The 24,388-nt window shown below is 39.1% G+C and overlaps 1 protein-coding gene across 1 annotated transcript in view; it reads left to right on the top strand.

Moving 5' to 3' along the window:
- SMARCC1 (SWI/SNF related, matrix associated, actin dependent regulator of chromatin subfamily c member 1) overlaps positions 1-24,388 on the top strand; it is a 157,698-nt gene that overhangs the window by 54,968 nt on the left and 78,342 nt on the right. The window contains exons 10-18 of the mRNA XM_036266186.1: positions 2,657-2,778; positions 6,623-6,747; positions 8,493-8,552; positions 10,868-10,905; positions 11,799-11,920; positions 16,534-16,605; positions 19,491-19,604; positions 20,196-20,349; positions 21,225-21,338. Coding sequence (XP_036122079.1) covers positions 2,657-2,778; positions 6,623-6,747; positions 8,493-8,552; positions 10,868-10,905; positions 11,799-11,920; positions 16,534-16,605; positions 19,491-19,604; positions 20,196-20,349; positions 21,225-21,338 — 921 coding nt within the window. The remainder of the gene's footprint in view (positions 1-2,656; positions 2,779-6,622; positions 6,748-8,492; positions 8,553-10,867; positions 10,906-11,798; positions 11,921-16,533; positions 16,606-19,490; positions 19,605-20,195; positions 20,350-21,224; positions 21,339-24,388) is intronic.

The following is a 24,388-nucleotide window of genomic DNA, read 5'->3' as shown; positions in this document are numbered from 1 at the left end:
GCACCATTTTTCTCCACTAGGTGTTTCTTCTTTCTCCACCTGAATGTTCTCAAATATTTATTGATAAACTGTCACATACAAACCAAGAAGCATCAGCCATCAGGTACATATAAAAGTCACTAAGTGGCCATAACAGCTGTTTTAGGAGCTCGCATCTCCGAGAAAGGGGCATGAAAATCTCACGGTCACTAAGATTTAGAGTGGCCCATGCAGCCCTGGCTGGTTTGGCTCAGCAGTTAGAGCGTTGGCCAAGGACTGAAGAGTCACAGGTTTGATTCCTGGTCAAGGACCCGTACCTCGGTTGCAGGTTCAATCCCTTGCGCTGGTCAGGTCTTGGTGGAGGCAGCCAGTCGATGTGTCTCTCTCCACATCAGTGTTTCTCTCTTCCTCTTTCCCTCCTATCCTATCTGACAAAATCAATGGAAAAATATCTTCAGGTGAGGATTAAATAAGTAGAGTGGCCCATGCAATATGACAGTGGTACAGCTGATTATGTTCTCTAGATCTGAGTTTTAACTTTTTTTTTTTTTTTTAAGTGATTTTAGAGAAGAGGGCACAGAGAGAGAGAAACAGCAGTGTGAGAGAGAAACATTGATCAATTGGCATCACCCTGCAACCTCCCCAACTCCCACCCTGTACACACCTTGAGTGGGACTCAAACCCTCCACTTTTCCATGTATGGGATGATGCTCCAATCAAGTGAGTCACACTGGCCAGAACATGAGTTTTAATTTTGATATACCAAATATCATCACAGGATAATTTAACTTTGTTGGTTTTCCAAGGGAAAACTTACTTAATTTTAATAACTTTTTTTTTAAGTATTTTTTTTTTTATTGATTTTAGAGCAAAGAGTGGAGAGGGAGAGAGAGACATGGTTGAGAGAAGACATAAGTTGGCCACCTTCTGCACATCCCCCCCAGTGGGGATTAGGCCCACAATCTGGGCATGTGCCCTGACTGAGAATCCAACCAGGGACCTCAGTATTTAATTCACGGATCCTTTAAGAAGCCCAACTACTTAAATATTTATTTATAATTCCTTCTAAGTTACAACTTGTGAAATAGGTGTGTCACTAGAAAAAGACCTGAGGCTGGGAAGAAGGTTTAGATATTTTTCTGTTGGTTTTGTGACAGCCTTAGAAGAGACCTGTGATTCTAGACTCCTTTTCAATGGGTATATTTAAATTTTGGGGTTTTGTTTTTTGTTAATCCTCACCTGAGGATATTTTTCCATTGATTTCTTTTTTGGATAGAGTGAAAGAGAGGGAGGGGGACAGAGAGAGAGAGAGAAACATTGATGTGAGAAAGAAACATTGATTTACTGCCACCCACACACGCACTGATCAGGGCTGGGGATTGAACCTACAATCCAGGTATGTGCCCTTGACCAAGAATCGAACCCTCAGTGCTTTGGTCCAAGGGCCTGACTGCTGAGCCAAACCAGTCAGGGCTTGTTTTTTTTGGAGTTCTGGGGTATATATCTGGGTTGCAGGTTCAGTCCCCGGCCCTGGTTGGGGCATGTGTGGGAGGCAGCCTATCGATGTATCTCTCTCACATCAGTGTTTCTCTCTCTGTCTCCCTTCCTTCATCTCTTTCACTCTCTAAAAATCAATGGAAAAAATATCCTGAGGTGAATATTAACAATAACAAAAATATGTGTAGTTTAGACTTTCTTCAGAATTTCTTTTATAGGCTCTTAAGATGCCTTGGGTTCCCCATTTAATCTTATAGAGCTGCTGAAAGGAAAAAATAGTTGTAAGGGGTGTGAGTGAACAAGAGAAAAGTAATGTTTAATTGATATTTTATTCTCTTATTTTTGCAGGGTGAGAGATACCTCAGATTTAATACGTTGGATTATTTTAGGTTTTTTTCTTTATTATGTTCTATTTTATTAAATTGATAGTCATCATCTACAGGTTGACTTTTGTTTATTGATATGTATCCTGCAACTCTAATGAAATCATTTATTTATTTTTTTTGGTACGTGTCCCTATCGGGAACTGAACCCAGGACTCTGGTCCACAGGCAGATGCTCCAACCACTGAGTCAAACCGGCCAGGGCTGATGAACTCACTTACTAGTTCTGATAGTTTTATGGATTTCGTAGGGTTATTTAATGTTATCTGCAAGCAGAGTAGTTTTATTTCTTTAGATTGACTTTTAAATCATAAATTGCAATCTTTTTCATATCTTTTGCATCCAAGTTATCTCTTACTTTCCTTTTACTGATGAATTAGTAGTAGTTTCTGGTACATTTTCACAAGCTCATTCAGCCTGTCTTTGTATTTTATTACTTTAATAACGTGTTTTATATTTTTCCAGTAGTTATTGGACATGCTTTTCCCACCTGGAAGCCCAGAAAGTGAACAGGAATTGTTAGTTTTGGGGTTTGGGCATGTCTATTTTGTAGCATAGTTTGACTACCTATGGGGCGGGAATAGTGCTGAAGTGTTCATTGGTGATGCATCACCTCAAAGGTCAGGGGAAGTCTCTTGAATGTTGGTGGCGCAGGATGCTAATGATGTGCCTTTCATTTGCTCTGACCTTGTGTGCTTGTTACTGTCTTTGCAAAAATTCACCTTTGGGCAAGGATTTATAGAAACTGAGGAGTCAGCAAAGCTGGCTGATGTTTATTTCCATTTACTTCTTCCTAGCCAGTCAGAAGTCCCGAGAGAAGAGATAGAAAAGCATCAGCTAATGCTCGAAAGAGGAAACATTCACCTTCCCCTCCACCTCCCACACCTACAGAATCACGGAAGAAGAGTGGGAAGAAAGGGTAAGAACTGCAGCACGATTCAAAGAGCATTCAAACAAACTCCAAAGACCTTTCTAGGTTTTTTACCCTTCCAGTGGAAATTCTGCTTTGAAAGGAAGTCTTAACTTTACTAGGTTAGAAGTCTGCTTTGAAAGGTCATCTTGTTATAGGTGGTTACCTGATGGGCATCTTATGCTGTACTTATACAGAGGTGCCTTGAATAATTTTTTTTTCTGCATCTAAGTATATATTGAGAAGTATGACTGCTAAAGAATTTTAAGAATTATATTATCATTGTTAGTGTCAGTGTCTGATATTGTCACCTGTCCCATTTGTGATCAAAATGACTTATACAGGACATGAACTGTGACTTAAGTTCCTGTATAGTTTGTGGTCTGAAGTAGATGCTTAATAAATGGTAGAGAATACATAATACTTTCAGGATTGTCTAACTGAAAATGTTTTAAATAAAATTTATGAATAATAGTAATGAGCCAGACACAGTTGTAAGAATGATTTTGTTATTTTGTCAAGCCACGTGTATGTATTGTGATATAAAAAAAACCATAAAAATCTATTTTTCTTCAGGTATTTTGGGGAGGGTAACCTTATTTATTAATATTTCAAACCAGAATCTTGATGTTCAGATATTTTGGAGCTACCTGAGATCCTTGCTAAGAGAGCTTGAAATGGGATGTGCTCCTCTTCAAATTTCAGGGCTAAGGTGTGGTGCCAGGATGTAGCAGTCACTGAACCGAGATACAGCATCCACAGGGCTCACAGTGGTGGCATTTGGCCTCTATTCTTGAGTGTAAAACCCACCAAATTGAGTTTTCCAAAATAAATAATGTGTTTTCTTTGATTGACTATATATATATGTATGTATCTGCCTTCTAAAGAGCAGGCCTTTGCTCACTTTAAGTTTCCCCTTAGGGTCCTATATTTAACCAAAACACATGAAAATCTGTTATTCAAATGTTTGTTTTATTCTTCTTCCCTTTGTTAATAGGTTGTTTATTTTTTGGTACGTGCCCCTGGCGAGAACCGAACCCAGGACTCTGGTCTGCAGGTTCATGCTCCAACCACTGAGCCAAATCAGCCAGGGCCCTTTGTACATAGTTTGTCTCCCCGCCATCTTTAGGTTCACAGGCATTTTCTCCTTCCTTCCTCCCTCCCTCCCTCCCTCCCTCCCTCCCTGAGGACATTTTTCCATTTTTTTGTTCAGATAGAGTGGGAGGGAGCGAGAGGAAGAGAGAGAGAGAGAGAGACGAGTGGCTGCCACCTGCATGACCAACCAGGGCCAGGGACAAACCACAACCGAGGTACACGCCCTTAGCGGGAACAGAACCTGGGGGTCTCTGGACTGCAGGCTGATGCTCTAACCGCTGAGCCAAACCAGCCAGGGTTATTTATTTATTTATTTATTTATTTATTTATTTAATCCTCACCTGAGGACATTTTTCCATTCTTTGTTCAGGTAGAGTGGGAGGGAGAGAGAGGAACAGAGAGAGAGAGAGAAACATCGATGCGAAAGGAACACATCGAGTGGCTGCTACCCGCACAACCCACCAGGGCCGGGGACAAACTGCCACCGAGGTACGCGCCCTTAGCGGGAACCGAACCTGGGTCTCTCAGGACCACAGGCCGACGCTCTAACCGCTGAGCCAAACCGGCCAGGGCTATTTATTCTTTTTTTTTTTAATCCTCACCCGAGGATATTTTTCCATTTTTTGTACAGATAGAGTGGGAGGGAGAGAGAGGAAGGGAGAGAGAGAGAGAAACATCGATGTGAAGGGACACATCGAGTGGCTGCCACCCGCACGACCATCCAGGGCCGGGGACAAACTGCAACCGAAGTACGTGCCCTTAGCGGAAACCGAACCCGGGTCTCTCCGGACCGCAGGCTGACGCTCTAACCGCTGAGCCAAACCGGCCAGGGCTATTTATTCATTTTTTATTCTTACCAGAGGATAGGTTTATTGGTTATTAGAGAGACAAAGAGAAAGAAACATCTAATGTAAGAGAGAAACATCCATCTTTTGCCTCCCCTATATACCTCGATTGGAAATTGAACTCCTGACCCTTTGGTGTACAGGATGACACTCCAACCAACTGACCCATCCCAGATAGGCAGATTCTTAGGCCTTTTAAAAATTGTCATGTGGTTTTTATTTCAAAATTGTAATCTGTATACATCAGTCTAACCTATACCAACATGTTGTCCCTCTTGATAGAAAAATTTGAGTATTCTCTCAGCAGTGTGAGGACTCAGGTTGGTCTGTCATGTGTTTCTCCACTCTCACTCGTCAGTGTTCTCTAGGTTATTACCCATTCCCTTCCAGTGCAGGTTATTTTTTTACATTGTCTTTATGTCTTTACTCATCATCCTGAAACATTGCCTACTTCTTAGTGAATTGTTACCATTCCCAAAGTTCAGCTTAACTGTCACCTTCAATCTGGACTATTTCTCCGAGCTTTATTTTCTTGCTACTTTTATTCATTTCTCTGTATTGGTGTGTATCCATTATGTGAAATTAGGTAATGATTTTTGTTCTGTATCCCTTGTAATTCCTCAAGGAAAGGAATCATTTCATTCTTGTTTGAACTTTAACATGCATTCTGTCATGTATTAGTTTTAGTTTATAAAATATGTTTTTTAAATTTTTTTTTGAGAGAGAGAGATGGAAACATAAATGTGAAGAACATTGATTGGCTGCCTCCTGCATGCTCTCTACTGGGGATTGAACCCACAACCCTGGCATGTGCCCTGACTTGGAATTGAACTGGGCAAACTCTCAGTCCATGGGATGACACTCCATCCACTGAGCCACACTGGCCAGGTTGGCATGTGTTTGTTTTAAAACTAAATATTAATTTGATTGAATTGTTGAAAGAGCAATGGCAATTTTTTTTTTTTTTTTTTATCCTCACCCGAGGATATTTTTCCATTTTTTGTACAGATAGAGTGGGAGGGAGAGAGAGGAAAGGAGAGAGAGGAAGGGAGAAAGAGAGAGAAACGTCGACGTGAAGGGACACATCGAGTGGCTGCCACCCGCACGACCAACCAGGGCCGGGGACAAACTGCAACCGTAGTACATGCTCTTAGCGGGAACCGAACCCGGGTCTCTCCGGACCGCAGGCCAACGCTCTAACCGCTGAGCCAAACTGGCCAGGGCAGCAATGGCAATTTTTATAAAAAGAATTAGTACCATCCTAAGTGGTTCTGCTTTCTACTTCCTGGTATTTGAATGATATAAATAGCCAGGAAAATACAAATTTTTGTATCTTTAACAACATCTCTTTTGTAAATGATTGTTTATGATCTGACAGAATACATGCAGTATTTCCTTAACAGATGTTCTTTTATTACACTAATTTAAGTCTCTCTTAGGATTTGGTCTGCAATTTCTTTTTTTTTTTTCTTTTTTTTTTTTTTTTTTTTTTTGTAAAGATAGAGTGGGAGGGAGAGAGAGGAAGGGAGAGAGAGAGAGAAACATCGACATGAAGGGACACATCGAGTGGCTGCCACCCACACGACCAACCAGGGCCGGGGACAAACTGCAACCAAAGTACGTGCCCTTAGCGGGAACCGAACCCGGGTCTCTCCGGACTGCAGGCCGACGCTCTAATCGCTGAGCCAAACTGGCCAGGGCTACAATTTCTATAGTAGTATTTCTGTGTCTGTTTCTTATGCCTATAACTTTTATTATCCTTTTGACTATAATTTGGGGGATCTATCTGATTTGTTTGATTTCATTTGTCTTTTAAAGTGATTCTGGGCATAGATTCTAACAACAGTGAAATTGCTTGCTATAAATAGCTATAATGGTATTGTTTATTTTTCATATACTCTTGTATGTTTTAGCCAAGCGAGTCTTTATGGGAAGCGCCGAAGTCAGAAAGAGGAAGATGAACAAGAAGATCTTACCAAGGATATGGAAGACCCAACACCAGTACCCAATATAGAGGAAGTGGTACTTCCAAAAAATGGTTTGTATTCTTCTTCCTAGGTAATGAGAGTGTTAGACATGATTTAGTCATTCTCATTTATGCTATGGAATGGTTGATTTCTTGCTCTGCACCCCTACTTCTCAGCTTTCAAGTATGAATAGATTCCCCTTTTTAAAATATGTTTTCATTGATCTTTTAGAGAGAGAGAGAGGAAGGGAAAGAGATAGAAACATCGATGTGGGAGAGAAACATCTATCAGTTGCTTCTTGCATGCCCCCTACTGGGGATCAAGCCCACAAACCAGGCATGACCAGGAATTGAACTAAGATCTCTCAGTCCGTGTAACAATGTTTAATCCACTGAGCCACATAGGCCTGGCAGAGTCTCATTTTTAATATTAACATTGATGAAATTCCTTGTTCTCCATCTTTTGGTATACTTTGCTTTACGTTTACTGAGACTACACACTGTGACCAAAAAGTTCTCTAAATTTAGTAATAATTTAAAATTTATGTTTTTAAAATCCCAACAGGCCCAGCCATTGTGGCTCATTGGTTGAGTATTGACCCACACACCAAGAGGTTGCCGGTTCGATTCCCGGAAAGGGCACATGCCCAGGTTGTAGGCCCAATCCCCACCTGGGAGCATACAGAAGGCGGCCGGTCAATGTTCTTTCTCATTGATGTTTCTGATTTTCTCTCTCTCTCTAAAAGAAAAAATCAATAAAGAAAAAAAATTTTGAAAAAAAATGTAAGGGATGTAACTAAAAATTCTAGTGTGGAAATACCATATGGCCACACAGGCACATGAGCAAAGTGGAGAGGTAAGGACAGTTTGAATAGCATTTATATGATGTTATTGTGGTTTTTAAATCCTCAGATTATGTTTTAAAAGTCACATAGATGTATAAAAGCTATCAGTTCTCCCTCAGTTCATCTATCTAAAGGAATGGCACAAAAATGGGAATCAGCAAAAGAACAGAAGACTAATAACATTTTATTAGGAAAGGGATTGAAAACTTATGTTTTGCCCTGGCCAGTTTGGCTCACCAGTTAGAGCGTTGGCCTGTGGTCCAGAGAGACCCGGGTTTGGTTCCCGCTAAGGGTGCGTACCTCGGTTGCAGTTTGTCCCCGGCCCTGGTTGGTTGTGCAGGTGGCAGCCACTCGATGTGTCCCTTTCACGTTGATGTTTCTCTCTCTGTCTCTCTCTCCCACTCTCTGTGAACAAAAAATGGAAAAAATGTCCTTGGGTGAGGATAAAAAATAAAAACTTATGTTTTGCTCTATATTGTTTTTTGTTTTTGTTTTTTTATCTTCACTCGAGGACATTTTTTCCATTTTTTTATTCAGATAGAGTGGGAGAGAGAGAGAGAGAGAGAGAGAAACATCGACATGTAAGGGACATATTGAGGGGTTGCCAACCGCACAACCCAACTAGGGCCGGGGACAAACTGCAACCGAGGTACGTGCCCTTCGCGGGAACTGAACCCCGGTCTCTCTGGACTGCAGGCCGACGCTCTAACTGCCGAACCAAACCGGCCAGGGCTATATCATTTGTTTTTATGATTAAAAATCATTGATGCTTTGGTAGTTAATTACAAATGAAATGTGTTACATCCAGTGGTTTGCTCTCAGCTGGGGTTGTGGTTTTTATATGAAGGGTGAGAACTGAGTATTTGGCAGTTGCAATGAGAGTAGTTTTAAATATATCCTGTTCTGTTTTTCTTTTGAAAACAAGTATAACTTTACCCCCTAAAACACGATTCTTTTTTTTTCTTCTTCTAGTAAATCCAAAGAAAGATAGTGAAAATACACCTGTTAAAGGAGGAACTGTAGCCGATCTAGGTAAAAAACAACAACAACAACTATATACTTCTGGGTTGTTTTATGTCTTAATGTATCAGTTCCTCTGTTATATTTATATTTATTGAGATTTTGCTTTCAGTTGCTGTACTTTCCAGCAGATATTAACTGCAGCTACCTTTAGTACTATTGTGGCTTGGTTTGCTGCCATACCAGGAAATTTTATTTTTTCTGTGATCCATTCTTTTCAGTCCTATTGATCTGGCCTCTTACAGTGTAATCTTTTCCTGCAAATTAGCAACGGTGGTAATATTATTATACCTAAATCAGAATTTCTGAGTTTTAAAGAAATTGTTGTAGTTAAAATTACTTTTTATAATCTCTCTGAAATACTTGTTTTATAACATGTGCAGATTGAGTTTGCATCTTTAGAACAAAAACCTGCTTACTGTTAATACTTTGTATGTGAACATAAAGTTTTCTTAGTAAACAGTAAACCGTAAAATGAGAATCCTATTATCCTTTTATAGTATTTTCAGGTTGTAGAGTACATTTTTACACATAAGGTATAATTCTTGGATGTTCTAGGAGGGTAGAAGAGGAAAGGATTATAATCACTAGTTCCAGTTTTTAAAAATTAGGGTAGTTTTAAACATCTTTATTCCTGAGAGTTATATATGGAATAATAATTTTGATTACCTTCTTCACTTGTAAAATCAAAGAGAACCTAGTGTTTTCAGCATATACTAAATATTTGACTCGATGGAACTTTAGAGCTGAACGGGATTTTCAAGATCTCTTAATGTACAAAAGAGACTTCAAAAATGACAATTTATATAAAGGTAGGATTAAGTCATCAAAAGAGACTAATTCCTCCATATCCATGGGGGAGTCATTCCAAGACCCCCAGTGGATCCCTGTAACCATGGATAGTACCAAACCCTGTATATACCACTCACCTGTTTATATCCTTTAAAGGAGAGGTTGGCAAGCTTTTTCAGAAAAGAGCCAGATAGTAAATATTTTAGGAGATGTGGACACAGCTAATCAACTTTGCCATTGTAATGAAATTTAGTCATGGATAATATGTAAACAAATAAGGCATATTCCAGTAAAACTTTATTTATGGACACTGAAATTTGAATTTTAGTTTGTTTTTATGTGTCATGATATATTCTATTGATTCAGCATCTAGTTGTACTCATAGCTAACATATATCAACTACATAGGGAAGCGTAAACAGTCATATCATAAGAGGACAGAGCATAGAGTGGGTGCAGTTAGTTTTACACTCCCCCTCATGTGAGGGGTCACAGAGACTGCACTCTTCCTGCAGCACCAGAAATGCAGCAGCACATGTGTCTTCTTTCTGTCCAGGGAAGCCTGATAGAGGGTCTATGACCAGTGGTTTTTAGTTGGGGGGTTATCCTCTGCCTAGCAAATACAAAAGTCCAGACTGTAGAGGTAAAGCAAGAGTGCTTCATAAGCCATGCTGTTTACACAGTCTAGACATAGCGATCCATTGTTATCAGTAACTGTTGACTAGGAACTAGGCAGATTTCCAGACTCCATACAAAAACAGGCCGTGGGGAGATTTAGATTCTTGACCCCTGGTCTAAACAGCTTATTTAGTGCTTTTCAAACATCAGATTCTTTGAAATAGTTGTTAAATGAATAAGTTAAAAACGAAATGACTTCCCCATGTTCTCTTTGAACTTTGAAGTGTCTTCGTCACTGCCAACGGTCATAGTAATTATAATAAAACAAAATGTTACTGAAACTTAATGTAATGAATTGTGCCAGAGTCTCTTACCCGTATCACACTGGCACTTTCACTTTTCACATTGGAAATCAGCTGCCTAGTTTAAATTACTCCTGGGTTGCTCATGTTCCTCTGCAAGGCCAGCATTTAGGTACTGGAATCCCCTGTTCTCAGAAGGTATTAACACTCTTAGCAGGACTTTGTAGGGAATTATTATAATCTTTTTCTTTTCTCCTCTTTCTTTACACATTTCCTCTGAAATCCAAAATGCCATTACTTATTTCACCAAACCTTAGGAGGCAAGAGTTCTAGTCAAGCCTCTTACCTATTAAGTAAGATCATGTCTAAGATAGTAGCCTGAGCAGTAATTATAATTCCGTATTGTTGGAAATTTTTAATTATTTGTGCTTTGAATTTCTACTCATCTCTGTGCTTCTGTGTACAATTCTATTTACTGAATTATTTGAGGTGAATTGGCTTTAATACTCCATTCTTTTTTCTCTATTTGGTGTCGGTTACTTAAACTTTAAAGTTTCCAAGTAATCCAGTCAGCTTTACCTGTTTTTTAATTAAATGATATGTTATGATTTTACAGATGAGCAGGACGAAGAAACAGTCACAACAGGAGGAAAGGTAACGATTTAGTTGGGAATACTGAAATGGAAGTCTCCTTAGAAATATTCTGTTTTGAGGCCCTTAAGATTTTTTAACATACTTCCAAATTAATTTGTTTCTTGACCCTCAAAGTTTTATCCAAAGGAAATTTTCATCTTCCCAAGTAGTGTACCTAGGAAGCAGTGATTTTGAAATTGTATTAGCAAAACCAGGTTTTTTGGTAAATCACTTGCAAAGCTTTCATAATTTCTATTCTGAGATAATTCAGGTAATTTCTAGTAGTGGGAATAATTGAGAGTATAGGTCCCCTTGCTGGTCCATCTGCAGTTAATATCTTGATTACAATTTACTAGTTCTGTGCATTTTCTCATCCACAAAACAGGTGATAAAGAGTACCTATTGCTGTTATTGTCGGTAGTAAATGAGGTAATGCACACATATAGCTGTTAGCGGATACTTAGTGCTAAATCTTTGCGGTAGAGGAAGCCTTGTCATTTTGCCTTACTAGTGTCAACTCCTTACAAATAACTTGAGAACTAATCTTTTAGGTTTGTGATCCTAGTCAGGTAAAACTGAACAAGTAAGAAACAAGCTATTTTGAAACAATTTTTGGGCTGTGAGTCTAAATTCCTCAGTATAGAAACAACCTTTCTTTAATTAAACTTGAAATTTAATCTTGTATGTGTTGATTCCCTCATCTGTAAAAGGCAGGAATAAAATCTGCTATGTCACCTGAACATCTTGTGAGCTACCTTAAAAACTGTCAAAGACTGTTTTCACTTGAAATTTATTTTTCTGGTCTTTGATATACGACAGATGGCTTCATTTTTCTGTGATGTACTATCAGAAGTTTGAAAGCTGTTTTATGTCTCTAGTTCTCTCTTTCTCTTAACTTTGTTTCTTTTCTACAGGAAGATGAAGATCCTAGCAAAGGTGATCAGAGTCGGTCAGTTGACCCTGGTGAAGATAATGTGACAGAGCAGACCAATCACATTATTATTCCTAGCTATGCATCATGGTTTGATTATAACTGGTGAGTGGGCTGCCAACATCTGTGAACATGGTACTTGGGAGTGGGAAAATGTTCCTTGAACTCATATTGTGCCATATTGTCGAGGTCCCCACATCAGTAATCACTGTCACACTGGATAAAGGGAAATGGAAAGTGATTTCATGTTAACTTTGGAACGTGCTCTTTAAAACAATTTCAGGATGGCCCTGGCCGCTTTGGCTGAGCGGTTAGAGCGTCGGCCTGCGGTCTGGAGAGACCCGGGTTCGGTTCCCGCTAAGGGCACGTACCTCGGTTGCAATTTGTCCCCGGCCCTGATTGGGTCGTGTGGGTGGCGACCACTCGATGTGTCCCCCCTCCCCCCCCCCCACTCTCTCTGAACAAAAAATGGAAAAATGTCCTCGGGTGAGGATAAAAAAAAAAAAATTTCAAGATGGCTCTAGCCGGTTTGGCTCAGCAGTTAGAGTGTTGGCCTGTGGTCCCGAGAGACCCAGGTTCGATTCCTGCTAAGGGCGCATACCTCGGTTGTGGTTTGTCCCCGGCCCTGGTTGGGTCGTGCAGGTGGTGACCACTCGATGTGTCCCTTTCATGTCGATGTTTCTCTCTCTTTCTTCCTCTTTTTCCCTCCTGCTCTATCTGAACAAAGGATGGAAAAATGTCCTTCGGTGAGGGAAAAAAAAAAACAATTTCAGGATGGAAACTAGATTGTATTGAAACTTAGGGTTGTAAAATTTTGTAAGCTTAAACCTAACTCATTTGGTTATTATTCACACAGGCACATGCTTAAATATTTAATAGTTATAAAATATTGATGTTGATTGTATGATTTTAAAACATTAAGAAAATATATAAAGAAAAACTTATTTTACTGTCCCATAATGGCTTCATTTTAATAAGAAATATGTTAACGTCAGGAAGCTTTTCACATATATCCTGGTATGTTGAAAAGTTCAAGAAAATAGACCTTAGCATCTTCCCTGTTATTACCATAACCACTGTGGCATCATTGGGGCATGGTTTTATATAACTGGAGTTCTAGATATTTTAGTTATTGATTACGTATGAGGTGTGATTATTTTGTATCAGGCTGATTTTTGTTTGTTTGGTTTATGTGTCTTTTTAAATATATGTACCAAAACTTACCCCTCCCCTCCAAATGTATGTTAACTTCTTTAAGGTACTTTCAATGGAAGGTTTTTTTTGTTTTTAAAAGAAATTTTTATTGATTTTATTTTATTTTTTTAGAGAGAGAGAGGAAGGAAGAGAGACACAGAAACATTGATACCAGAGGGAGACATTGATTGGTTGCTTCCTGCATGCCCCCTCCTGGGGATTGAGCCCACAACCCGGGCATGTGTCCTGTCCTGAAATTGAACTCAGAGCCACACCGGCTAGACTTCACTGGAAAGTTTTATGATACTTCAGTGATGCTGACCTTAGTCAGAATCTTGTCCTCTTGGGATATTTTGTTTGCTCTCAATGAGTATTACATTATTGTTCTTTAAGGATAGATGTGACTTTAAATACATATACATATGTATAATTTAGAAGTCTTTAGTAGCCAATTTAAAAGAATATGATGGTCCGACAGGTGTGGCTTAGTGGTGAATGGTTGAGTGTCGACCCATGCACCAAGAGGTTGCTGGTTTGATTCCTGGTCATGACACATGCTCAGATTATAGACCCAATCCCTAGTGGGGGGCATGCAGGAGGAGGCCAATTGATGTTTCTCTCTCTCTCTCTGTCTCCCTCTCACTTTCTCTCTAAAATCAGTAAAGGGGAAAAAAAAATTTAAATAAATAAAAGAATATGATGGATGGTTCACTTAAACTATACCTTACTTTGCTCCGAAACGACAAGGTACAGCTTTAACATTGAAACTTTTTTGCATGTTTTAAAAACCACCTCTCAATGCTGTTTCTAAATGTTTGCAACAATTAAAGCTGAAACACAGAATAAATATGTAGCTCTTGTTTTGAAGCTCGATCTTTATTGCATTGATTTTGTGTTATTATTTTTTAAACTAGTAAGTGTCTCAGTCTCATTATTATTTGTAATTACATTTTAAGATTCAGAATGCCCCAGAGCACACGAGAAACTAGCATTCTTTTCCCCTAAAAAAGATTGGCAAAAGTCATAACAGTATATAATTTTACAATTATTTGTAGGTTACAGAGACACTTTCATTTACACGATAACTTTTGCATGTTGCAAAGCATGTTTAGATGAATAGTGGAGGTGTTGGCAGTATCACTATTTTTTTTTAGTCCTCACCTGCGGACATTTTTCCATTTTTTATTCAGAGTGGGAGGGAGAGAGAGGAAGAGAAAGAAACATCGATGTGAAAGGGACACATCGAGTGGCTGCCACCCACATGACCAACCAGGGCCAGGGACAAACTGCAACCGAGGTACATGCCCTTAGCAGGAACCGAACCCTGGTCTCTCTGTTCTGCAGGCTGACGCTCTAACCGCTGAGCCAAACCAGCCAGGGCAGCATTATCACTGTTTTATGAATGCAATGACTGGTACTTCAGCTGAAGTATTCTACAGCTGCAGAGTTGATAATTGGAAGAACTTGGGTTTTCTGATTCTGAATACCCAACTTCTTCCACTAGTGATTCATTCTCAGAACCTAAATATTCAGCTGCCAACACTTCAAACATAGATTTTGACAAAGAAAGCACTTGACATTAAACATTCTTATGTGTTTTGTTCTTGGTGAATATAGAAATTGTTTTCTGTGGGCTCTTCCAAACCTGTAACAGTTAAAACAGTGAGAGGTATATAAAAATTATATACTTAATTGCCTACAAGCCATTCTTTTTATAGTAAAACTTGAAAAGCCATCATATGTCTCTGTGTGTGTGTAGCATCAATTCATCTCAGAAATTATTTCTAAAATTTTGCAGGTAATTCATTGCATTTATAGTGGTTAGGCACTACATTTCTAGTTCACACAATTTAAATGTTTTCAAATAATAAAAGTGTGAATGCTTTTAGATATTTTCACAGGCTACTGGTTTGCTCTTTTCTGTGTAACCAGTACATGTTGCATATCTGGAAAGCAACTGGAAACTAAAATGGGTCATGCGGAAAATCAGTGATTAATGTTAGTGTCCAGACTTTTGTGCTAAATACACAGGCCTATGGTGTGTTAGGCCTGATGATTTTAAGCGGTCTCTACACAATTTATCACTGTAACATTCTGAACAATTTATCAGTGCCTTTACGTAAATGTTAAAAATTAGTTCTAGCCCAAGTGTCCAACATTTGATGGGTGGATAAAAAACCAGTGGTACATGTACACAGTGGAATACTTCTTGGCTGTAAAAAAAAAAGGAAATCTTAACCATTTGCAACATCATGGGTGGACCTGGGAGTATTATGCTAAGTGAAATAAGTCAGAGAAAGACAAGTACCATATGATTTCACTTACATGTGGAATCTAATGAATAAAATTAACACACAAAATAGAACGGACTCTTAGATACAGAGAACAGATTAACAGATGTCAGAGAGGAGGGGATTGGGGGACTGAGTAAAGGGATTAAGGGGAAAAAACCCTCATAGACAACAATATGGTGATTACCTGAGGTAAAGGATGGTGGGAGGAGAAAGGAGTGATAAATGGTGATGGAAGGAGATTTGACTTGGGGTGGTGAACACACAATGCAATATATAGATAGATAGATAATAGAATTGTACCCCTGAAAACTATAATTTTATTAACCAATGTCACCACAATAAATTCAATGGCAAGTAAACTTAACAAATAAGAAATATACGAAGGTTGGTTCTGTGATCTTTCTAAAAGCAGTAAGTTTCTTAAATACTTAAAAAAATTCATGCCCTGGCCAGTTTTTCTTAGTGGTTAGAGTGCCGGCCCATGGACCAAAGAATCTCAGGTTCGATTTCCAGTCAGGGGCACGTACCTTGGTTGCGGTTCAGTCCCAGGCCCTGCCTCATTGGGGTTGTTTGGGAGGCAACCAGTTGATGTGTGTGTGTGTGTCTCTCCACCCCCCTCTCCCTCCCCCTCCCTTCCTCTCTTTCCCTTCCTCCCTTCTTCCTCCCTGCTTCACTCTATCTGAAGAAAATGGAAAAATATCCTCAGGTGAGGATTTAAAAAAAAAAATTCAGTTCGTCACAAAGTTTCTGAGGGCCGGACAAAAAGGTGCAGCAGTGTTAAGAGCCTGAGAAACTGATTATTGTAAATTACATCATCATCTGGCTCATCGTTCATTTTAATCAGTTTGTTGCTATGCCAACTACTGTGATTTTTGTCAGCCAGTTTCCAAAGAACTCTTTCTTGTTGCTCATCAACCTATCATGATGTAGTATGACAACAGCGTAATAAAATCTGTAGCTTTGCATGTGTTGATAGCATTTTTTTAGTTTGGTTATAGGAATAGAAAAACTACAGTAAGTATTGGGGGTGAGAAAGGGAAAGCCTTCTTTAATTTTATTATGTGCTATTAATACATAGGAACTTGTGCAAAGGTAATTAACTTTTGCAAGTAGTGCTCAGTTTTTGGACTTCTCAGTTTTGCTTTGAGAATTAAACAAGCTTAGCTCAAATTTTAAGATTTTTATTTTTCAAAGAGTATTCCCAATCCTCTATTTTTTTTTCCTTTTCAGTATTCATGTGATTGAACGGCGTGCTCTTCCTGAGTTTTTCAATGGAAAAAACAAATCCAAGACTCCAGAGATGTGAGTGACATGTGAAGATGGAATGCTGATACTACTACATACTTTAGTGGGGCCAGTATTCAGAAAAACTGTGTGTTTGGCAGGGGGTTCTTTTTTTTTTTAATGATCATTATTTATTTATTTAATTTTAAAATTTTCTTTATTGGTTTTAGAGAGAGAGGATGGGAGAGAGAAACAGAAATATAGATGAGAGAGAACATCAATTGGCCGCCTTCTGCATGCCCCCCACTGAGGACTGGGTTCACATCCTGGGCATGTGCCCTGACCAGGAGTTGAACTGGCAACTGCATGGGTTGGTGCATGGGTTGGTTGATGCTCAACCACTGAGCCACACTGGCTGGGCTAGTAGGGGATTTGTAAAGCATATTCTGAGTTAATGTTTGCTAATGTGTGGACATTTGTAAGTATCTTACTCTGTTCAGAACAGTATTCATGTCTCTGCTGCACGGAATTCCTTGCCTCAAAATAAATTGTTTCAGGCTCTTTTCTTTCTCAGCCTTGAAAGACGTACATGTCAGCTCTTGGAACTAAAGTTTGAATTCTGTAATGGTTTTTCACTAAAATTTGTTCATGTTACTTTCTAACAGTTCCCACCTTGTATCTACCTATGTGTTATGAACTATAGATATTTTTATGTAATAATTTAGCAGAAAATGTAATTTTTATCTTATTTTTCTGATGAATGACTAGTCCTTAAAAGAATGTCATAGAGGATAATATAGCTGCATGTGAATTGCTCTTCATTGCATAAAGTAGTGTTGTGCTTTTGCATTGGAAATAGAAAAACTTACTGGAAGGAAGAAGTTTGTCAGGACGTATTTTTGCCTTAGACTGGTGACCATTAAATATACCTGTCTAGAAATTCTTGCCCCTAAAATAAATCCACACCTATCACACTATAAATATCTTTCCATGTATTATCTTCATAGTATTAGTCCATTGTCTATTATACACGTGACTGCAAAATAGATGTCTCTGTTTATATTATTAGGGAAGCATCATTTCCCACATCAACACATGGCATAGTATAGATAATTGAATATTAAAATTTGTGCTGGTGGTAGATTGTGCAAGATAGTTTGAGATTCTGAATTTAGATGTCATTGATAAATTCAGCTTTTCTATAACAAATGGTAAGAAGTCATTTGGAACCTGAGTCAGAGATTTGGCATAAGCAGCCCTGTCAGTTTCCCTGATGGTTTTTCCATCTATTCAGACATGGTATATTCTTCCTCCTAATTTGCTTATTGCCAGCATTTGTAAATACTTAATGATCCTTGGAAGTCTTCTGTTTAAAGGCACAGTTTAGCACTTTAGCCCAGTTGACAGTGCTCTTTTTTGTTTGTTTGTTTGTTAATCCTCACCCGAGGATATTTTTCTATTGATTTTTTTTTTTCCCTAGAGCGAGTGGAAGGGAGGGGGAGAGAGAGAGAGACACACATTGATTGGTCGCCTCCTGTATGACCCCGATCTGGGGCTGGAGATTGAAACTACAACCTATGTACATGCCCTTGACTGAAACTGAATCTGTGACACTTTGGTCTGGGAGCCATTGCTGTAACTGCAGAGTCAAACCAGCCAGGGTTAGCATAGTTAACTTTATAAATTCACCTTTAAGTCTGTGTTACCCAGCTGTGCTTTTCATGACCCTTTTAGAGAGTACATCTTTTCTACTCTGATGTAGCTAACCTCAGGCTGCCAGACTTTTGTTTTACTTTCAAGTACTTTATGAAAGAAATGCTTGGGTACCTTATGGAATCTGCTCTGACCCCCACCCAGTCTGTTTTTCTCTCCTTTTTAAAAAAAATATGTTTTTGATTTAGAGAGAGAGAGAAGCATCGATTGCCTGCCTCCTGCATTCCCTCCACCAGGGATTGAGCCTGCAACCCGAGCATATGCCCTGACCAGGAATCGAACTGGGAGCTCTCAGTCTGTGAGATGGTGCTCAATCCACTGAGCCACACCGACAGGGCTCTCTCCTTTTTAAAAAATATGTTCTGTGTTTCCTCTGAGTCTGGACTTATGGCTTCTACTTATTGTTTAGTTGGGGTCTCTGGAAAAACTGCCAGGCAGTAGGTATATAGCCATGTCAGAGCCAAATCCACATATGCCTCTAGGAAGAGTATAGAGATGAGATGTAGTATAGGTCAAGAACCCCACAGTGTCTGCTGAATTCCAGCTTCACCCCTTACCAGTCTGTGGTCTAGGACAAATTCTTGAATCACTCAATGCTTCAATTTCCTCATCTATAAATAGGATGATAATAGACCATTCTTCATAGGGAGATTGTGAAGGTTAAATGAATTACTGCATGGAATGTGCTCAGAATCATGCCTGGCACACAGTAAATGCTAGATACATAGCACAGTACTCTCCTCAACTGCAGGGATACGTTCCAAGACCCCCAGAGATGCCTGAAACTGTGGATGTTGCTGACCATTGTACAGTTGGCTCTTTGTATCCACGAGTTTTGTGTCTGTAGATTCAACCAGCTATGAATCAGAATCAGTATTTTTCATTTACAGTTGGGAATCTGTGGATACAGGGTGGGGGCTGTTGATAGGGAGACAACCGAAGTAACCAGGTAGTGTAGGCAGCTATTTCCATTCATCTCTGTGATCAAGTTTGTATTTATGTTATTTCATATTAACTTCGTGAGATTACTTGTCCTTTATTAGTAAATAGTTTTGCATGTTAGAGGTTCCTACCTTGAGTTACACTGGCTGACTGTAAATACTCAATACAATATCACTTATTTGTTGTAAAGTCATGTTAACTTTCCGTTTTATTTGGTTGTAAGGAATATGCAGATTTTTAGCTCTACATGAGTTATTGTTTCTGAAAGAATGAGTGTCTACCTTAAGAATTTTGCCATTGCTTTTTAGATATTTGGCATATCGAAATTTTATGATTGACACATATCGCCTAAACCCCCAAGAATATTTGACCAGCACTGCTTGTCGGAGGAACTTAACAGGAGATGTGTGTGCTGTGATGAGGTAAAATGTCAGACTTTCTCAGACACTTCATTGCAGGTGGTTATTGATTAGACTTGCTGTCTAATGTTTAATTGATTGAACTGGATATTTTCTTGGGTAATAAAAATAACTCAAATCTTATGTTTTTCATGTAGGGGTTGAATATTTGTAATACTTTGGATTTTTTTCTTCTTACAATTTTATAAGCTTTAACTTTAGAGTCAAATTATAAAATGAACAGAGGTGGAGAGTGGGTTGGGATGGAGAGTAGGTAAGCTCCGTGCCCTACATTTGTCTAAAGAAACAAACCAAAAGATGGATCTCCTGTGAATTTGGTCTGTGTGTGAGCCCTTTCACCGTGGATCTGAGCATTGTTCTCTCATTTCTGTGGTTGAAAAGATTAGGCTTTCTACTAGGTCTGGAGGTGCTATATTAACAACATTACTTTGAGTTTGTAGAAATTGTCCCTCATTCAACAAACCAAAAATGTCAGTTGCTTTGTAATGGTTCATAGCCTACAGAGAATATGTTTGTTTTAATGAATGTGATGATGGTTATGAAGGAGATGAGGCACATTCTTCAGATTTTAACTCTCAATGCTTTATTCTTTAGGGTTCATGCCTTTTTAGAGCAATGGGGGCTTGTTAATTACCAAGTGGATCCAGAAAGTCGACCCATGGCAATGGGACCGCCTCCTACTCCTCATTTCAATGTATTGGCTGATACTCCCTCTGGACTTGTACCTCTCCATCTTCGATCACCTCAGGTAAGTTAATGCTGACTTCTCTTCAGGTAACTTACTACCACTGTTAGCATTCATATTCAGGAATTCTTATTATTGTCATGTAATTGTAATACTTTTTAGCTGATAGGTTTTGTTTGTTTTTATCTATTGTCAGTGTTTGAGTCCATGTCTATTTAGTGTTTAAGATAATGTTCTCCCATTAATCTCAAGACTCTGTGCCTTATTCTATCATGTGTTGTAGATTTTCTTTCATACTCATTGTTCCTACTTCTGTCTTAAAAGACACTAATTAAACAAGCAGATTGTTTAAATCTGTTAGTTGTTTAAAACATCTTCACCTTTGTAACATTTGGAAGTGGACATCCACACATGTTTTTGAAAATACTATGTTACACAGATTGTGTATAGTTTTTATCTGAATAACATGAAACTAAGTTATACATTGCCATCACCCTGACCATTGTGGCTCAGTTGGTCCCATACATTGAAAGGTCGCCACTTCGATTCACATACCAAGGTTGTGGGTTTGATCCCTGGTCAGGTGCGTGCAGGAGGCATCTGATTGATGTTTTATTCTCAGATTGATGTTTCTCTCCCCCTCTGTCTCCCTTTCTTTCTCTAAAATCAATAAAAGCATTTCCTCAAGTGAGGATTTAAAAAAAAAAAGCTACACATTGCCCTCCATTGTGAAATGGGAGATCATATTTAAAAAAATTTTTTTGTCTATTTTCTCTTTGACTTAAAAGAGATAGAAACATTTTTTATAGGTTGAAACTTTGTTAGAAGTGTCATGTGAAAGTGTTAGTATTTAGTTTTTTGTAGAGTCTCTACCAAGAGTGACTCCCCTTGACTTTGTAGAGGTTAATACAACTATTTATCATTTATCTGACTCATAGGTTCCTGCTGCTCAACAGATGTTAAATTTTCCTGAGAAGAACAAGGAAAAAGCAATTGATTTGCAGAACTTTGGTCTCCGTACTGACATTTACTCCAAGAAAACCTTAGCAAAGGTAAGGATATTTTTCCTAGACACACATTGACTATAATCTAGCATGTTCCTCTTTGTCCTTCCTTCTAAGAAGCATCACCTACTTCCCATAGGAAACATAATTTACCGTCTACAGTATAAGGAGGTGAGCTTTCTACTTAATCTGATGGCATTTTATAAAGCAATCACTTACTGCCCTGGCCAGTTTGGCTCAGCGGTTAGAGCGTCGGCCTGCGGTCCGGAGAGACCCGGGTTCGGTTCCCGCTAAGGGCACGTACTTCGGTTGCAGTTTGTCCCCGGCCCTGGTTGGTCGTGCGGGTGGCAGCCACTCGATGTGTCCCTTCACATCGATGTTTCTCTCTCTCTCTCCCTTCCCCTCTCTCCCTCCCACTCTATCTGTACAAAAAATGGAAAAATATCCTCGGGTGAGGATTAAAGCAATCACTTACTATTTTTTCTGTATGGATAGAATATAAATATTTAAGAATAACTGTACTATGTTAAAGAAAATAAAGGACAACTCTGGCCGCTTTGGCTCAGCAGTTAGAGTGTTGGCCTGCAGACCAGAGAGTCCCAGGTAAGGTTCCCGCTAAGGGCACGTACTTCGGTTGCAGTTTGTTCCTGGCACCGGTTGAGGTCGTGTGGGTGTGTCTCTCACATCAATGTTTCTCTCTCTCTCTCTCTCTCTCTCTCTCTCTCTCTCTCTCTCTTCCTATCTCCCTCCCACTCTATCTGAAGATAAATGCAAAAATGTCCTCGGATGAGGGTAAAAAAAAAAAGAAAGAAAATCGAGGACAAAATGGAGAATTTCAGCAGAGAATTGGGATATATAAAAAGAATCAAATGAGTATTGCATAATTGAAATTAACTCATTGGATGAATTCAATGTTCTTTTTCTTTATTGATTTTAGAGAGAGAGGAAGGGAGAGGGAGAGAGAGCTAGGAACATCAATGAGAGAGAGAACATCAATTGGCCACCTCCTGCATGCCGTCCAGTGAGGATTTGGCTCATAACCTGGGTATGTGCCCTGATGGGTCATTGAACCTGTGACCTACCTCTTGGTGCATGTGTCAACAATGCTCAGCCACTGAGTCACACCGGCTGGGCTCATTGGATGAGTTTAATATAGCATGCTGGATACAGCAAAAAAAAAAAGGGTTAGTGAATTGAGACAGGTTAGTAGATTTATTGAAATCGAAGAACCAAGAGAAAAAGAAATTGGATGAGACCAGACAAAGATAGCAGAGTACAAGAGATACATGAGATACAGTGAAAAGAACACATTTATCATTAGAGACCTATAAGAAAAAGAAGAAAAAAGGAGTACAGTGAAATTTGAAGATGTAAAAGCTGAAAATAGATGAAAATTTTTGATAACTAATAAAAAGATATCAACTTATAAAATAAAATAGACTGAACAGATCCAAATTTGAATACAAAGAAAACCATACCCAGGCAGATTATGCTTAAACTTATTTTAAAGATTAGCATCTTAGAAACAGTCAAGGAGTGAAAACATGGTAGTGGGGTCGGAGAAGGACACATTAAATTAGAAGAAACAATGTGACTTTTTTTTTTAAAGATTTTATTTTATTTATTTATTTTTAAAATATGGATTTTTTTATTAGAGGCAGGGAGAGCGAGATAGAAACATCGATGGGCTGCCTCCACATGCCTTCTACTGGGGATCAACCCTACAACCTGGGCATGTGCCCTGACTGGGGAATCAAACTGGGACTTCTCAGTCAATGGGATGACACTCAGTTCACTGAGCCACACCAGCCAGGCAGTATTCTGACTTTTTTTAAATCCTCACCTGAGGATATTTTTCCATTTTGTTCAGATAGAATGGGAGGAAGGGAAGGAGGGAGGGAGGAAGAGAGAGAGAGAGAAAGAAACATCAGTGTGAGAGAGACACATTGATTGGTTGCCTCCCGCACGACCGGGGACCAAACCACAACTCAGGTATGTGCCCTTGACCAGAATCAAACCTAGGACTCATTGGTCCAAGGGCTGGCACTCTAACTGCTGAGCCAAACTGGCCAGGGCAATAATCTGACTTTTTAACAGAAATGTGAGAAACCGAAGGACAAAATAATAACATTTGAAATGCTGAAAGAAAAATGGGCACTCTGGTATTATATATCCAGTAGAGATACTTTTCTTTTTATATATATATATATATAATATATATGTACAATTTACAAAAAATATATTTTATATATATAAATATATATATTTTTTTATTTATTAATTTTACTGTGAGAGGAATGGAGAGGGAGAGAGATAGAAACATCGATGAGCCCTGGCCGGTTTGGCTCAGCGGTTAGAGCGTCCGCCTGTGGTCCGGAGAGACCCGAGTTCGGTTCCCGCTAAGGGCATGTACCTTGGTTGCAGTTTGTCCCCGGCCCTGGTTGGTCGTGCGGGTGGCAGCCACTCGATGTGTCCCTTTCACATCGATGTTTCCCTCTCTCTCTCTTCCTCTCTCTCCCTCCCACTCTGTCTGTACAAAAAATGGATAAATGTCCTCGGGTGAGGATAAAAAAAAAAAAAGAAACATCGATGAGAGAGAACATTGACTAGCCGCCTCCTGCATGCCTCCCACTGGTGATCGGGCCCACAACCTGGACATGTGTCCTGACCAGGAATGGAACCGGCGACCTCTTGGTGCACGGTTGATGCTTAACCCCCGAGCTATACCAGCCAGACCAGTAGAGACACTTTTCAAAATCGAAGTCACAATAAAGACCTTTGCAGACATTTGAAAAGTAGAGAAGTTATCACTAGCATACACAGGAATTTCTCATTTAATTACAAATTGTAAGAAAACTAAAGGAAGTTTTCAGGATGAGGAGTAATGATTTCAGGTAGAAACACATGACTCTATGAAGGATAAGGAGCATGGAAAGGGGTAAAGGTATAGTTAAATATAAAGGATTGTAGACTGTTTAAACAATGATTACTTTGGAAGGCTTATACCATGTAGAAATGACAAAAATAGCAGAAGGAATATTAAATTGAATTAAACTTTTATAAAGTTCTGACATTATTTAGAAATGTGATCAAAGTGC

This window comes from Molossus molossus, unplaced genomic scaffold (genome assembly GCF_014108415.1).
Source record: "Molossus molossus isolate mMolMol1 unplaced genomic scaffold, mMolMol1.p scaffold_m16_p_18, whole genome shotgun sequence".
Taxonomy (NCBI): domain Eukaryota; kingdom Metazoa; phylum Chordata; class Mammalia; order Chiroptera; family Molossidae; genus Molossus; species Molossus molossus.
Note: the sequence above shows the minus strand (reverse complement) of the source record. Positions and strands in the feature narration are given on the sequence as shown.